A 16,429-nucleotide genomic window follows, 5' to 3' on the forward strand; every position below is an offset into this window, starting at 1 on the left:
ATTTACTCTATACCTATTATCTATGTATTTTATAGTTACACTCTAATTATTACATTTTCTTAAAATATATGAATATAATAATCAAACCATTGATTTACCTCAATCTCTTTCAACACGTTGATAATTGCAGTTTCTATTGATACACCCAATAACTTAGATTGATCTGAGTTCAATACAAAACTAGGAGATAAGGACGTCACAGAAATGTAGTTGTCTTCATTTGTTTTCGTTATTGGCGGATTTGGTTGTATATCTGCCAAAATAAAATACATTTTTATAATAATACTAAATATATTAGTTTTACGTAGGTATATTTAAAAAACTAATACTTAATAAAAGTAAAAAAATAAGTCAAAAAATGTCAAAATAATAATAAGTATCAATTATTTTATAAGGTTGAAATGTTAAATTTACATAATATATTTTAGGTACATGAAAATTCGACAAGGAAATTTATTCTTAGTTGGATATATTTAATTTCAGTATATTTATAATAAAAATATCATAGTTTAAAACTAAAAATCGAAAATTTTAGAATACATAATAAATAACATTGTAGGTAATTTAAAAAAATAAAATAATTTTAATTTTCAATTTAAAATATTGTCATTAAAAAAATATAAACTATTTACGATTTTTGCATTATTATAAATAATTATAAATACATAATATCTAACATACAAAAAAATGATAAAAATAAATTATACATATATTATATATTTTATGAATTTTTTTTTTACAAAAATTATAATACTGAAACATTATATTAGTGAAAATCATTTCTTTCGTAATTTTCACTTTATACAAATATATATCTATATATAAGTTTTAAAATTTAAAATTGTATTAGTAAACATAAAATAATATTATCCATGTACTTAGATAAAACGACTATAACAATCTTTGTTAACATTTTATTCAAATAATGTGACACAATATACAGAATTTAATTTAAATAAAATCAGTGGAAATAGTTTTCTAAATAACAAAAATCGATGTTGTTAAAATTGAGTAAGTACATTGAAAATGTCATCAATTGTTTCTGAACTTTTCTGTAGTTTTTCTGACACACTTCTTCTACTCGAAATTAAAGTTTCACTAATCTAACAAAAATCATTACCTTCGCATTAAAACAAATATAGATGATATTTAATATGTCGCTTGTTATGTTTAAACATAAATATTTAATTAAATGCAGTTTTAAATTAGTAACCAAGAATGAAATATATTAACTATTAAAATTCAAAATTTAAAAGTATATAGTGTAATACAATAATAATAAATAATTAAATGCTTGAAATAATAATATCTTAGTAATATTATCAAAAATATAGTAAAGTATTTTTATTTTAAGTCATTCCACTAAAATTAAATTCAACTTAAATTGTATTATATTTAATTTTGATATAATTACCCTTTTGATAATTTTTTCAAATTATGGATATTTTTTTTTTATCATTTGAGTTTTGTAAACAAGTATTAATCACGCTAAAAAAAAATTAATAATTCGTTTTTCTTATAACTAGAAAAGTAAATCATTTTTATTTTAAATTATTTTCCACGATTAATTTTAATTTTTATAAAAAAAAAATATATTAAATTTGTGTTATTCGAGAACCAGTCAAACTGATTTGTACAATAGCATTGTAGTATTTAATATTAATGTCATCTCCGATAACACCATTTAGTATATTGGATTTAGTTCTTGGCTTACCTAGTACATAGTATTATACACATAAACTGATTTTCTCGAATACCATTAAAAAAAATCGAATAAACAGGTCGTGATGAAATATTAAATGATTAAACTAATTATTAAAAACGCTTTAAACTCCCGTTAAAAATAACAATCATCCACTATAAATCTAATTAAAAATAAAATCTCAATGTTTTTATAAACAAATAAACATAAGATAAACTATCCATGAAATTTATATTTAATATAATATACGGACTTAACATAAAAAAGGGGGAATATTATTTCACTATTATTTGTGTCATAACCTCAGTATATGACTCAAGTTTCATATTATCTTTCACCATACATACGAAATTAAAAACATACAACTTTCAAGTATTCTGATATCTATGGAAATAATATTAAAGATATAGAAGCAATAATTATTCAAAAATCCTTAAACAAAACTTTTGTGTTATAATTTATTCAATATGAGAAGTTCATATTTTGTGTGAGCTTTGTAGAATGACATCAGTTAAGTATGTTGACTATTTCAAAATATATATTCCAAAATAACACTAAGGAAGTAAGGAAATGATTTTGAAGAAACGTTTGATATTTTAATTGGGCGAGATGCCTTAATATTCATGCATTCAATATTTAAAGCAGTGGTTAATTTATCAAAGCATTTGACAAACTATTATGTTTGTCACACTTTTGTTAAAATAAAAAGTTAAATCAAATTTTGTCGGAATTAATATTTAGATTGTTAGGATCTTTTCGAAAAAAATAAAACTATTTAAGAGATTTACGTGTAAATTAAAATTATTTAGTGTAGATTAAAATTATTGATTTATTTTTAATATTTCAATAATAATATAAAAAACAATATAAATGCATAACTGTTGATAACTAATGGCAAATGATGGATTGAAAGTGAGCTCAAACAAAACTCTCACATGTTCTATTTATAATAGTATTTATCATAGTATTATACATTAAGTAAAAATTATATATGTAATATTTATACAGAATATAATTATGGTTAATTCACTTTGAGTACTTTTTTGGCTACTGATATTAATACATATTTACATTTTTACATTTAAGTGATTTTATTTAAAAAATATAAAAACATAAAAATTAGGTATAATATTATGTGTAATAAATATTGATGCCAAAACTTATTTACTAATATTACCTAGTATTAATGAACATTGAAAAATAATGATAATAATACTCATATCATCATAGACTTTTATTAAAATATAACAATAAATCTTATGGTAAAAAAATCGTGTTGGTAAAGTTTTATTTAACTTATATAAATATTATATTTCCCATCATAATAATGTATTTATTAATAAGTTAAGTTTATAATTTTTGATTAATGGTAGAAATATAAATCTAAAAGAAAATGTATTTTTCCCTATTTTATGAAATACGTGAGTATATAGGAATAACATGCATCCCAGCCTTAAAATGTATAGATTGATATTTTAAACATAAACGTTAACATCGTTGAATTATAGTTTTTATATTAGTATTATTGTCAAATATTTTAAGAAGACGTATTTCATGCGTCAAAAAATTAAATACTAATAATAAATTAAGTATTGACTATTTAAATATCTCTTACCTTGATACATGTCAAAAATTGAAATATTGATTCTGTATGAAAATCCCAAGTAAACCAATACCTTAGCCGCATGATGTTTCACGTAGCGGCCGTATTTGTCACTATGGTTCGTATAATACCATTCATCAGATGGCAGTAGCAATTGATTCAAAACGTTTGGAATTTCACGATCTATTAGCTCTCGGTGATGTTTGGTGTTCAATGCAATAGATGCTACAATTTGCAATACCAATACGAGCAATTGCTGAAAGTTTTAATTTCATTAAATGAATAAGCTATTTAGTATAGACTATAGGTACTATGCATGTGATATTACTGTATGTCTATATGTTATATCCCATGTTTTTCTGAGTACATTAAGTAAAATAATAATGCCTATAATCGGTTATTATAGATTATATAAACTAAAGGTATGTAGTGAATTTAATGATACAGCGCCAGCCATTTCTAATTATTTTATCTAGTATGTGAGTGGTTTTTAGGGCTTGGAACCAAAATTAAAAATATTGCTATTTGAATTGAAAACCTTTTGAAAATATAGGAACTGGAATCTTTTCGAAACTCTTTTTCGATTTTCATAGAAGAACCAAACCGGAATCGGTACCAATATTTGTTAGTATAGAATTTTTTGGTTTTTTTCGAATAAAATTGTATTAAGTTATTTTATATATTTAGGTAATTATAATTGATTAATTCAATTTGGCTTATGTCTTAAATATATACCTATATTTATAATTTTCTATTTCTATAAGCTATAATAGTTTCAGGAAAGAATAATATATGAACAGTATATAACACCCTATAAATAATAAGTATTTGTTCGAATCCCATCAGTTACTAGTTAGTTCAAACCTATTGTGAAAATTAAACACGCATGTACATGTTTTAATAAACGATCATAAATTTGCATTCAGGCAGCTATAATTTGGATTTAAAATTGTTTTTATTTTTTTTACATACATAAGTTTTATAGCTGGGGGTAATTCTGATTTTTGTGACACGGATAGCATTACTATAACGTCACGAACATAACTGGCTCTACTATCCCCCCCCTAAAAAAAAAAAAAAACAAAGAAGAAAAAAACATCAAAATACGGAGAACTGTTTATTCAGTAGCTATTATATAAATACATGTATCGATGTATCTACATGCAACAAAGATATTCGTTAGGTTTTTTTATACTTGATTTTTTTTTCAGTTTTAAAAAAAAAGATACTTATAAATGCTGGTATTTAATATTTACCAGTTCCGGGATCTAAGCTTTAATCCAAAAACCAGTTACGGAATTTTTTTTTTTTTAATAGAAGCGAATTATAACAGAACCCGAAATGATCATTGAACTTTCAAGTCCTGGTTGTAAGTGTGCAGTGAAAACACAAAAATACTGATGATTTATGATAAGTGCTTAAGATCTATAATGATAAATAATATTATATTTGGATTTCAAAATGTTAATTTATGTTACAATTTTTTTTTGTTTTGAAAAATGTAAAAAAATATATTTTAAATATAAAAATAAAGAAATTAAATAGCTGTATTTTTATTATAATACAGTAATGGTTTGAAAATGTAATTAAAAAATAACAATAAAATATCAATATATTTTTAAAGAGGTAATTAGAACATCGCATTAATATTAATTTGGGATAAATACTAAAATAGTAAAATTACTAGTATTTTGTTTGTAAAAGGGCGGATCAACAAAAGTGTAAGCGCTTAATGTTTAAACGGTATATTTTAACGTGATTTCACTCAAGGTCCTAATGCTTTTATTAATATTATGTTTTCCCTAACTTTAGATGGAGATTTTTTTTTTTTTTTTTGAGAAGTTTATTTCTGGTGAAAATATAATGAATTTAAGTTTTTTTTAATATATAATTTATAGGAAACAAAAATATCTAGCAAATATAAACACCTGGGTAAAGCATTAAAATATTAATTATTTAATTATTAATACTATTAATTTATTCTATGACAAAGATAAATATTTTAGACTTTTCATTATTGATCATAGATTTTTAATTTATTTTTGTTTTAAAAGAATTGAAAATAATATTTGTATTGCTGAAAACTATTAAACGCACTGTTCTTATTTCATTTTTTTATTCAAATCTGTATTGAAAATTAAAACAGTAAAATATTATATAAGTACCTACAGCCTGTTGTATAATATTCCGAGAAACTTAAATACAACCAACAAGATCCACGAAGAGCAATATATTATTACGGTGGTTATAAGAGCATGCTCTCGATAAACAATGGTTTACATTTTGAATAATAAAATGTATGAGATAAATGTAAACTATAAAAATATATTTTAAAAATAAAAAATGATGTGGGTATTTTTAGTTTCTACAACGATGTTGTCATTTTCAGCTATTACCACAGCCTAACATTTCCTCGCCAAATATACCTTCCTTATAGGTAACTATGTAAGTATATAGTTTTAGTTTACCGATGATGTAATTTATATATAATATCATAACATTAAGTAAATCTTTTTTTAATTTGTAAAAAAAATAATATGATATTATGAGCATGCAAGTAATCTATGTCCGAATAACTTTTTTTTATTTATTACTATTTCTTAAGTTTTCTTAATATTTTAAAATTATTCTTAATACATATTTATAGATATTTAAATATAAAAACCTTGTATATAAAACAATATTGATAAAATTATATAAATTAGCATAATTTTTATTTTATATTAAAATTTGAAATATTTTAACAAACATAAAATTATTCAACAGTATTTTCACATTAAGTTGATTATAAATAGATATGATTAACTAAAATGTTGAATCTTAGTCTCAGTAATACAAATAGGACAAAATTTCTTCTTCTTATTTTTTTTTTTTATTTATTTATCATAATTATTTTATTTATGATTATTGTATTGTAATATAAATTTACAACATTTATCCACACATATTTTTTATCACGTGTATTAATCACTACAATATTTAATTAATTAAAAAAAAAAATAATTATAATAATAGTTTAATTGTTGAGTGTAAACAATAATTTTGTAATTTTTTATTTTATATTTTTTTATGTATACACCCACATTTTAATATAACATTTATGTTATATAAAATAAAAAATGATGAATATTTTATACATTTTTACTAAAAAAAAACTAAAAAGCTTAAAGTTGAATATTTTTAAATAACTTTGAAGGAGGGCTGCCACTGTTTAAATTTAACAAGGAATGCATTCAATAAATAGAAATATAATATTTTTTTAATTTTTATAATTATTAAAGCAGTTAAGTTTTAGTTAATATAACTTATCTATCAAATAACATACTTTGTATCATTATGATCTATGTTATTTATATTTATAATTAGTTCATTAAATTATCATAATTATTTGTATAAATACAAAGATGTATTTAAAACGATTTAATTTTTTAAAACGCGTCATTATAATATTATCAGCAAACCTAGCCTATTCTATATTTGAGTTGGAATAAATAAACTTGATTCAAATAGTAGTTTATAGTATACAAAATTGTATTATTAGTGTTACCTACGTTAAATTTAATTATTATTTTAATTTCTTTATGTTATTTTTATTTCTATACCTAATAAATATATTGTAGGTATGTAATACAAAGTTTTACTACGTAGGTACTTACTACTTAAAGTTAAGCTCCATACGCTTTGTTTGCATAAATAGATCAAGACTATATAAGAAGTATTTTATTTTATCTCAAATTTTAAACTTGTTCTTCTTCTTGAACAACTTTGTAAAATCAATTTTCATATCATAAGTCCGTAATTAACGTATTTATTACTGAACTCACTAGACTTATCCTCATGAAAACTTTTTAAGTTATAATGAATAAAACATTAAAAATAAAATAAACCCTAAGTTAAACTTGATGAAACATTATGTAGTTATTGTTATTCAACCGTTTAAAAACATCATACATAATACTATAACAGTAGATATATGTATAATGTACATATATAGATTGCACTTCACTTACAGATTTTAACTGATTGTCAAAGCTCTTACTTAATATTATACATACCCATTACCCATTACTCCCTACATAATGTTACAGCACAGAGCAATATTTAATGTACTGACCGGATCGTTGGTAGATTCCAACGAGGCAGCCAATATTTTCAGTTGTGGTTCTTTCACGAGCTCACTTTTTACATCATCATTTAGTGACATGAATAGCAATGTTCGAGCACTCAATATCTGCAAGCAATGATAACTGCATTGACTGGATCTAAACCACAGTGAATACGTTATCAATTATATACTATAAAGTTATTTTATAATTTTTATTATTAATTTAAATGTAAATTATATTTTAAATGGAATTAACTACGAGATAATACGATGAGTATTTTCTGTACGAACCTATGGCTTGGTGGACACAAACGTTTACTCCCGATCACTCTTTTGTATAGAGTTAGAGAATTGTGCAATACGTTGATAATCGATAAGACGTGCACATTGGATAAAATTCCTGAAATAATAACAATAATCTACGTTGTATTGTATTCATAACTGCCAATAGGACAGCCATTTTATTGAAATCCAAATATTGATACCTACCAATCACGCTTTCGCTGGTATTCTTATTCGTTTTAGAATTTCCAGTTTTGTTGTTGAATGCCTGATCTCCGATGAAATAACGCCACATAGATGTGAATTTCTTATTGGGACCACCCGGTTTAGTTCTATCATCACCAATACTCGAATCGTCTTTACTCGATTTATACTTATTCATTCTAAGAATAAAACATTTACAATCAAATATATTTAGAAAATTCAATACATATTAATTATAAATATAATTAACAATATAACAAAATAGATTTTTTAAATTATATTGTTCTTCTAATTAATTTAATTTATAAAAGTATTATTTATATTTTATTTTATTTATTTACGACGTAGACCTTAACAAGCTTAACAAAACACATTGCAATTTAACCATAAAATATATTTAAATATAAAAATATACGTTTGGGGTAAAAGCAAAATAAACATCTGTTATATTTCTCATTCGAGTCGGAATAACTAGGACATCAAAATGACACTTTTAAGCAGTATTATATTGTTTTTACTTCCTTTTTTTTTTGCTCGTCAGGTTTGTTTGGGAAAAAACACAGAATATATAAGTGTATAACGCTCTTAGAAAACAATAAACGATTTGGTAAAAATAAATACAAGTTAGATTTTTATCTTATAGAGTACTCAAGAAATTTTATAGAAATGATTTGTTTTATGAATAATTAATTATTCATTCCAATTCTATAAATAGTTAATAAAAAACTATACCCGTATATAAAACAGTAAACCTTTATTGATACTATTATTAATTATTATTTACATTAATTGACAACCGTCAATCGTGTAACACACTCAGCAGTACTACTATACCAGTATACCACTGTCCACTAGTAATTTAAAAACACGATGACAGCCGACATGATAGAATAAAATAATACATAAAAACGTATAGTGCGTGTAATATTATAATACAACGGGAATTTATCATTGACGATATGGGATGAATTGGACATTTTTAACTTCAGTCTAAGATCAATAAATTACAGTTTTTTAAGTGAAAAGAATTATATGTTGAGGCCTTTGTTTTTAAACTATAAGGTGTAATATAATATAATAATCTAGGTATGAATTATTTTAGTTTTTGAAAATTTTGAAACACTATCATGATGTAAAGTTAATACTCGACCGAATTACATTTGCTCAATGACTTACTCACTTTAAAATATGGCAAAAAAGTGTTTTAATGTTAATAGTTTATTGTATAAAAGTAGCTGATGAATACAATTTATGTCTACTAATATTAGTAATACCTAAAAGTGTTCGAATAAGAGTTAAGATTTATGATAAATTCTTCGTGTTTCAACAAAAGTAAATTGTTTTTGATTTCAGTGAAGCTCAAAATATTATCTAATTATAATTATTTATTTATTTTGTTTAATGAGTATAAAACTATAGACTTTTGTATTTAATATTATTATACTAATGTATTTATAATACCCAGTTATATTTTATTTATCAAACATTTAATCATTTGGGAACAGTGACTTATAATAGGAATGTTAATGATAAACGACATTCGGCTCCTGAAACGTTTACTTGTATTGGAAGTCCCAGATCATACACAAAAATATTATGGAACTCGGTTATATCTATTTGACACTAGTTCAACGTTACATCAGTCGTCGTACTTAATTACCTATATAATATTATATTTTATTGAACAGATGAGTTTGACACGGTTGAACATTGTGACCGTCATATTATTATCTTTGACAGCACACCCCTTTTTTCCAACGTGACAAACGGTCATGTGGTAGGAACCTACTTTTTTGTCAGTTTATCGGATGATTACCTATTTATGACACTCATAAACCAAACATAAGCTACCTATGGCAATATCGACTAACATAAGGATACACATATTTCACAATCCATATGTGCACACTATATACATCAATATACATTCGCTGGGTATTTTTATATTCTTAATATAATTTTTCACTTTTGAACCGTGATTGTGGCAAGTAGTTGTACAATAACTTGTCCCTTTTTCATTTATTAAATGTACTAATTTATTTTAATTAAGGTACTGTGTCAAATCGAGTGCGTGTTGTTATAGCATTAGGGTGATCGATGTAGCAATTTTTGAGTCCCATAATGGGGCACCGTGACTTGTGGTTCAAAGTACTTAATACCAATGATGCATTTTTAATTGTACTATTTATTATGTTAATAATTTTACAATTTAATACATATTAATAAAATACTTGTGATAATAAAATAAGGAAGGTATAAAAAGTAAATGTCAAAAGTCAAATTTTGATTGTTTACTAGTTGCACTACAAAGATAAATATGAAAAAATGTCTAATCTGAATTATGGGCTGGATTTTTCGAATGTTATATCCAAGTAGTGGACTGAGTTTTTTTACATTATAACTGAGTTTTTTGTGGCTCAATTAATATTTACCATCTTATGATGTTTCTATCATGTATCCATACATGTAATAACTGTTATTTATGTTTAAAATAACGTTAATCAACAACCATAATATAGGTTTTATAATATTATTATATTAATAAATAATTATTCATCAATTTAAAATTGGTCTATCCTATAATAAACCTTATTATACGATATTATATTCTATAGTGAACAAAATATTTCCAAACTTCATAACGAGCATTCGGTGAGGCCTGCTATCTTTTTAAAGATAAATACAATAATACAAATAATATAATTGTATTTTAAGTTCAATAACGAAAAAAATGATTCTTTATTAAAATTTCAATATTTCTGAGCATTAACTTAATTTTTCATCAACAGATGAGAAAAATAAAAATATTTAAATATCTATAAAAATATTAAATTAAATTTAGTCAAATATATTGATATTCGTTTCATGTAGTATTAAACGCTAATATAAATATTTGGTTAATATTTTAAGTTTTTATAATTATTTATTTTTGAAATAAAACAAAGAAACTATTTCTATTATGTCAAAAATTAGTTTGGTGTAAAAATTCTTAATTTTTACTAAATATTTTATGTATACCAATTCATTAATGATGCTCTATTTTCACGTAAAAACATAATATGATTATTTTTAACTACTAAAAAATTGTTGATGTATAGTAAAAATTATTTCAAAATCAAAATGTTTCGTAAGCTCAAATTTAATCGTTTAAAAATGAATTAATAATAATTTAAATGTATTTTGGCATTCATCAGTTTTTTTAGGAATACAAATACATTAAAATATAATATTTGTTCGTGTTTCGATTTTTTTATTAATTATAAACACCAATAATAATAATATAACAAGTTACCGATTAAAAATAAAATTTAATTAAGTTAACGTACGTAGGTAATTTTAAAAACATAATTATATGTGAACTGTCATATATTTGTTAAGCATCATAAATTATATTATAGTTTGAAATAAACTTAAGTTACGTACGTCAAGATACGGATAAGTTTAAATTAAGATATCTTATAGGTCTTGGAATTATGTTGGTGCCAATGTATTATATTTTAAAAATACAATTATTTTAGGCATTACAAAGCACATCTTGTAGCGTTTAAAGTATATATAGTATATACATATATGGAAACATTATTTAATATTAAAAAAGTATAGAAGTTTACGAAAATATATTGTTTTAAATTAAATTAAATTAAATTAAATTTTTTTATTTTTTTTATGTAACATGATTTTAATTTCATATTCTTTGGAATAATGTTTTTTAAAAAATAATGTATAATAATAATAATAATAATAATAATATGTAATAATAATTATAATTATAATAATATGTATTTTAAATACACCTTTAAGTATGAAAATAAAATATTAAACGAATAATTATTAATTAGTTTTAAATGTATAAAGGTAATATTTTAGTATAATTTTATTATAGTAAACCGACATTTTCCAGAATACCTATGTGCTATTCAACTCCACTCATCTAAACTTTAAAATTTTAAATACTTATAAGTTAACTTGCCATCAAACTAACTTGTCTAAACTTTGATTTGTGTACATTAAAATTCTCAGAAAATTTGTTTGTTTTTAATATAAAATCAATAATTTGTGTGGTGGATCTAAAATTTAAAATAAATAAATAAACTATTAATAAAAATAAAAATATTATTTTTATAAAAAAACTAATAGTTTTTGAGATTATTATTCACTATTCAGAAAATCATTTTTTATATAAATAACTAATTAAGTAAAAAGTGAAATGTATTTTCAAGTAAAAAAATGATTTAATGTCTTCAATAATCTAGTAAAAATGTACCCTATACAATGATTTTAAGTAAAAATATTGTATTCTTTGTAACAAAGTAGGATTTAGATTATATTTTATTATTCTTCACTAAAGAGCCTCATTTACACATTTTATAAAGCTATATCTAGTAACTTTTAAATTAACTAGCAAAAGTTGTCTCTTATCATATTTGATTGACAACATTTCAACAAAGTTTTTTTATGTTAATGTTTAATGTTTAATAACATTGGTATTATGAGGTAAAATAAATTAAATTTACAATCATATTATAATAATTTTTTAAAAATTATAATGTCTGTTAAGATTTACAGAAATATTAAATTCAAATTAATTCTTTGGTTTTTTTTTTTTTTTAATACATATTATTTAAAAAAAAATACATGTATATTATAGTATTTATACACTATTGCCTATTAGATAGGAACTTTTAATTAATTTAACACCACGTATAATACATTTGTACATTATATATATAAATATTTTTTTAGAAGTTACTAGTTACTACGTTACTCATTAGGCATTTTTTTAATTACTTTAATTAAATGTATTTAAAATTTAATTATTTAATAAAATACTTAAATAATAATAGAGTATTAAATAAATTATGCCATGTTAGTATTTAATAAACTTACTCTGATACGTAGTGTGGATGGTGTAAATAATCAGATTCAGCAGCTTTAATAAAAGACACGTTGTATTGTACGGAAATATCGATAACTCTATTGATTATCGCCATTGCTGTAAACTGGACATGGTGAATCCCTTGCAGTGCACTTAAACACACTTTCATTACTGAACAAAGGATCACACTCAATTCTTCCTTTTTCCCTTGCTCTCCAAATTCCATAACCGCAACCTGAATTAAATCGGAAAAGAATAATACACATTAATTTTTTTTAGAATGTGTTGGTTGCACACTAATGAATCTGGACTAGAGAATTCAAATTACTTAGTATTTGTGATCAGTATAATATAAATGTTAACACGGTCAACGCTTAAGTTATTTGATTGAGGAAAATTGGCATTGTTGTACTTCATTTACAATTTGCATTATATAATGTATATTAAATTTAAAACGCATTAGTATTAAATTATATTTGAATTGAAGCTTCGACTATATATATATATATTATTTAAAATTCATAAGTATTAATATATCTTATAATACATTAGAAATTGTTTTATAATTTTAAAAGATAAATTATTATTGTATTAGTTATATATTTTATCATGACATTTTTCAAATAAATACATTTCGTAAAGTTTATTCTAAAATCGTTATTTTATTATTTATAGGTATTAAGTTTACTTGCATTTCATGTTAGTCATATTTTTAAGTTAACAATAAATAGTTAGCAAATTATATAGCATATTTTTACATTTTTAATTATCGCCGCTATAATCTATAAAGGAATTAAATAGATAGATTATATTAAATTACAATACGAAAAAAATAGAACTGTTTAGTAACTAAACCATGAATTTTAATTATTACTAAAATTATATTTATTATTTATTCTTACTTATATATAATTGTATTTTATTCATGATTAAATAAATAATGATAATATTTTTCACAGTTTATATTTATGGTGTGAGAAAACATTTAAGTAATATCGTTGTTTAAATAAAACTAACCTTCGTTAAGATAATATCATCATAGATGTACATAGTAAGTATGCATGCTTATTATTATGTCGTAGGTATATTATATTCAATGATATTAACATGTATATTAACATAAGAGTTAAAATTAATTAGAATTCACCATAAATTAGCATTGCTATGAAAATTAATATGGTTTGGAAAGATGCATAATCAATATTAAGAATGCCATTTATAATATATTTGATCAGTTCAATACAAAATAACTTAGGTTTTAGAGGATTTGATACAAACCATTTCTATCTTTTTCTAACATACACGAAACATAAAAATGTAGACATATTTTTTTGCTAAACGTACCAATTAATCTAGTAAATTGATAAGAAATTTGAAAATAGATTTGAATTTCTCATACAATCTACTTGAGATCGACTTGCGAGATTTTTTTTTTTGCTTATAACTTTTAAAATTTGAAATATAACAATTTTTAATTTAATTTTTTTTTTTTAATTTAAGGTGATAAAATTAAAAATATGAGAAAGTCAATGTCAAGTAGATGTTACGAGAAATTTAAATCTGTTTACAGATTTTTTATTACTTCACTATACCAATCAGTATATTAGGCAAATAACTAAATTTCTATGTTCTATGTGTATTAGATAGACAGATGAAATCGGTATCAAATCTTTTAACAACTTTCTGAATTGCTAGAATAATAAATACTATTTAGTAGTGCTTATAACACATTAAGAAATATTTTTATATAGTACATCATAAATATTAAATACCTAACTATTTTGTTTCAACTTTATCAAATGAAAACAAAATTTATACAATTCATTAAAACTCAGCCTTAATTTAATATTCTTTGTAATACATTATAATTAAACTAAAATTATTTATGTATGAAAACAAAAATTTTAATTAACTTACGTTCAAAATTGTCTTCAAAAGAGTGCATATATGACGAAGTGACAGATCATGATTGGCTTCTAAATATTTCAATATATGCACAATGTAATTGTTCAGACCGTGCAAAATGAAACCCAAGCATTCTACGTTGCCAGAAAGATGGGAAATCACTTGAAACTTTCTTTCTATATTGTATAACTTGAGTGCTTTTGAATTTTTGTGTTTTATACCTGCATAAAAAATAAATATGATAAAGTAACCAGAAAAAAATTGTCAGCATCAAATTACATATTACAATATCACATAATATAACAATGCATTGATACCATGCGTATAATTATCATATCACATTGAAGTCACCAAACAAAAAAATAAGCCATACCTAGTTCAAATATGATATTATTCAGAATATCATAATTATTCAGACATGCTAATAATTGATACAGGTTTTAAAAAGTATTCTATTAATTTGAATTTCAGAGTAGATATTACTCTAAAATATAGTACTAACACATATACCTGTACCGTTTGAATTAACGGAAACAAGTTTGAAGTTAATTTTTGAAAAAATTTTTTATAATTTCTCTTCATACTTAAAACCAAAAAACTAGAACTATTTTGCACATTTTTTTACATTTTTTAAGTAAATATATACCTAACTGTATAATTAATAATAATAATAACTAATAATATTTTTATTTTTTCATAATATTTTTTTGCGTTTTTGAAATGCGTTTTGATTAAATTTTTCGTTTACAAAATACATAAATATTAAATAATAGTTTTTAAGTTAAGATTTATTAAAAGTTTTTGATCAGTGATATATCGGGTTAAGACACATTAATGCCTAATTTTCAGAACTAATAGAAAGCTAATTATATTATAACAAGGATAAATTACACAATGATACTCAAAAAATTACCAGAGAAAATTATAACTCCTAATTTATTACCTACCTATATTTAAATACTTTATTTATATATTTTTTTTATTACTTTATTTTAATTTATAGTATAAAACTTAAGCTTGTGACAATTTAAATTAAATATTTAACGGTATTGCTCAATAACCTAACGAAATATTGAACTAGGCTGTTAAATTATATAAAAATTATAATAATATTTTATTTTTCTTCGAATCAGTATGAATTTTTATGCAATATATGATGGTGACATAAATGTCGTAAACTATAACATACATGAATGTCCCACGGGGGCTTGCTAATTTAGAATGACGGGGTAATGTAAATTCCATTACACCACCATTTTAAATTAGTAATTCTTCGTTGGTCACCCTGTTTATTTAATAATAATTGTGAATCATATACTTTCCCAGCTGTGTTTTAAAAACTATTCAAAAGGGTAAAGTTGAATAAATTAGAGTATATAACTCTGTAATATCAAAAATATTAAACAAAAAATACCATTGCTTAGTAAATTTATAATATGTTGTTCGTATTAGTATAAACTGGTTTTTGACAAATATGAATTATAAATTGACTTAAACTAAAAGTTTTGTAAATTTAAAATTAATATGATATTATATGTGTATGTATTTAAAGTTTCTTACCGTAATCATTGATAATAGTTCTCTTTTCGTTTTTTGTTTTGATACTTTGTGATAAAGCATGATTACGCACTTCATCCTGTTTAATAAACAAATCAATTTTATAAAATAAAATAAAATAAAAACAAAATGTTAAAATATAATATTACAGTAAAGGCGAGGTAGTAAAATTTCAAATATTATAATAATAAATAT

The 16,429-nt window shown here is 22.4% G+C and overlaps 1 protein-coding gene across 1 annotated transcript in view; it reads right to left on the bottom strand.

The window, feature by feature from the left end:
- The window catches only part of LOC113557912, an 80,657-nt gene that overhangs the window by 17,684 nt on the left and 46,544 nt on the right, over positions 1-16,429 (bottom strand). The window contains exons 9-16 of the mRNA XM_026963452.1: positions 16,238-16,313; positions 14,690-14,853; positions 12,784-13,007; positions 7,900-8,075; positions 7,702-7,810; positions 7,420-7,567; positions 3,318-3,561; positions 99-253 (exon numbers count right to left, since the gene is read on the bottom strand). Of these exons, the coding sequence (XP_026819253.1) occupies positions 99-253; positions 3,318-3,561; positions 7,420-7,567; positions 7,702-7,810; positions 7,900-8,075; positions 12,784-13,007; positions 14,690-14,853; positions 16,238-16,313 (1,296 nt within the window). The remainder of the gene's footprint in view (positions 1-98; positions 254-3,317; positions 3,562-7,419; positions 7,568-7,701; positions 7,811-7,899; positions 8,076-12,783; positions 13,008-14,689; positions 14,854-16,237; positions 16,314-16,429) is intronic.

The sequence above is a fragment of the Rhopalosiphum maidis genome, chromosome 3, assembly GCF_003676215.2.
Source record: "Rhopalosiphum maidis isolate BTI-1 chromosome 3, ASM367621v3, whole genome shotgun sequence".
In the NCBI taxonomy this organism is placed as follows: domain Eukaryota; kingdom Metazoa; phylum Arthropoda; class Insecta; order Hemiptera; family Aphididae; genus Rhopalosiphum; species Rhopalosiphum maidis.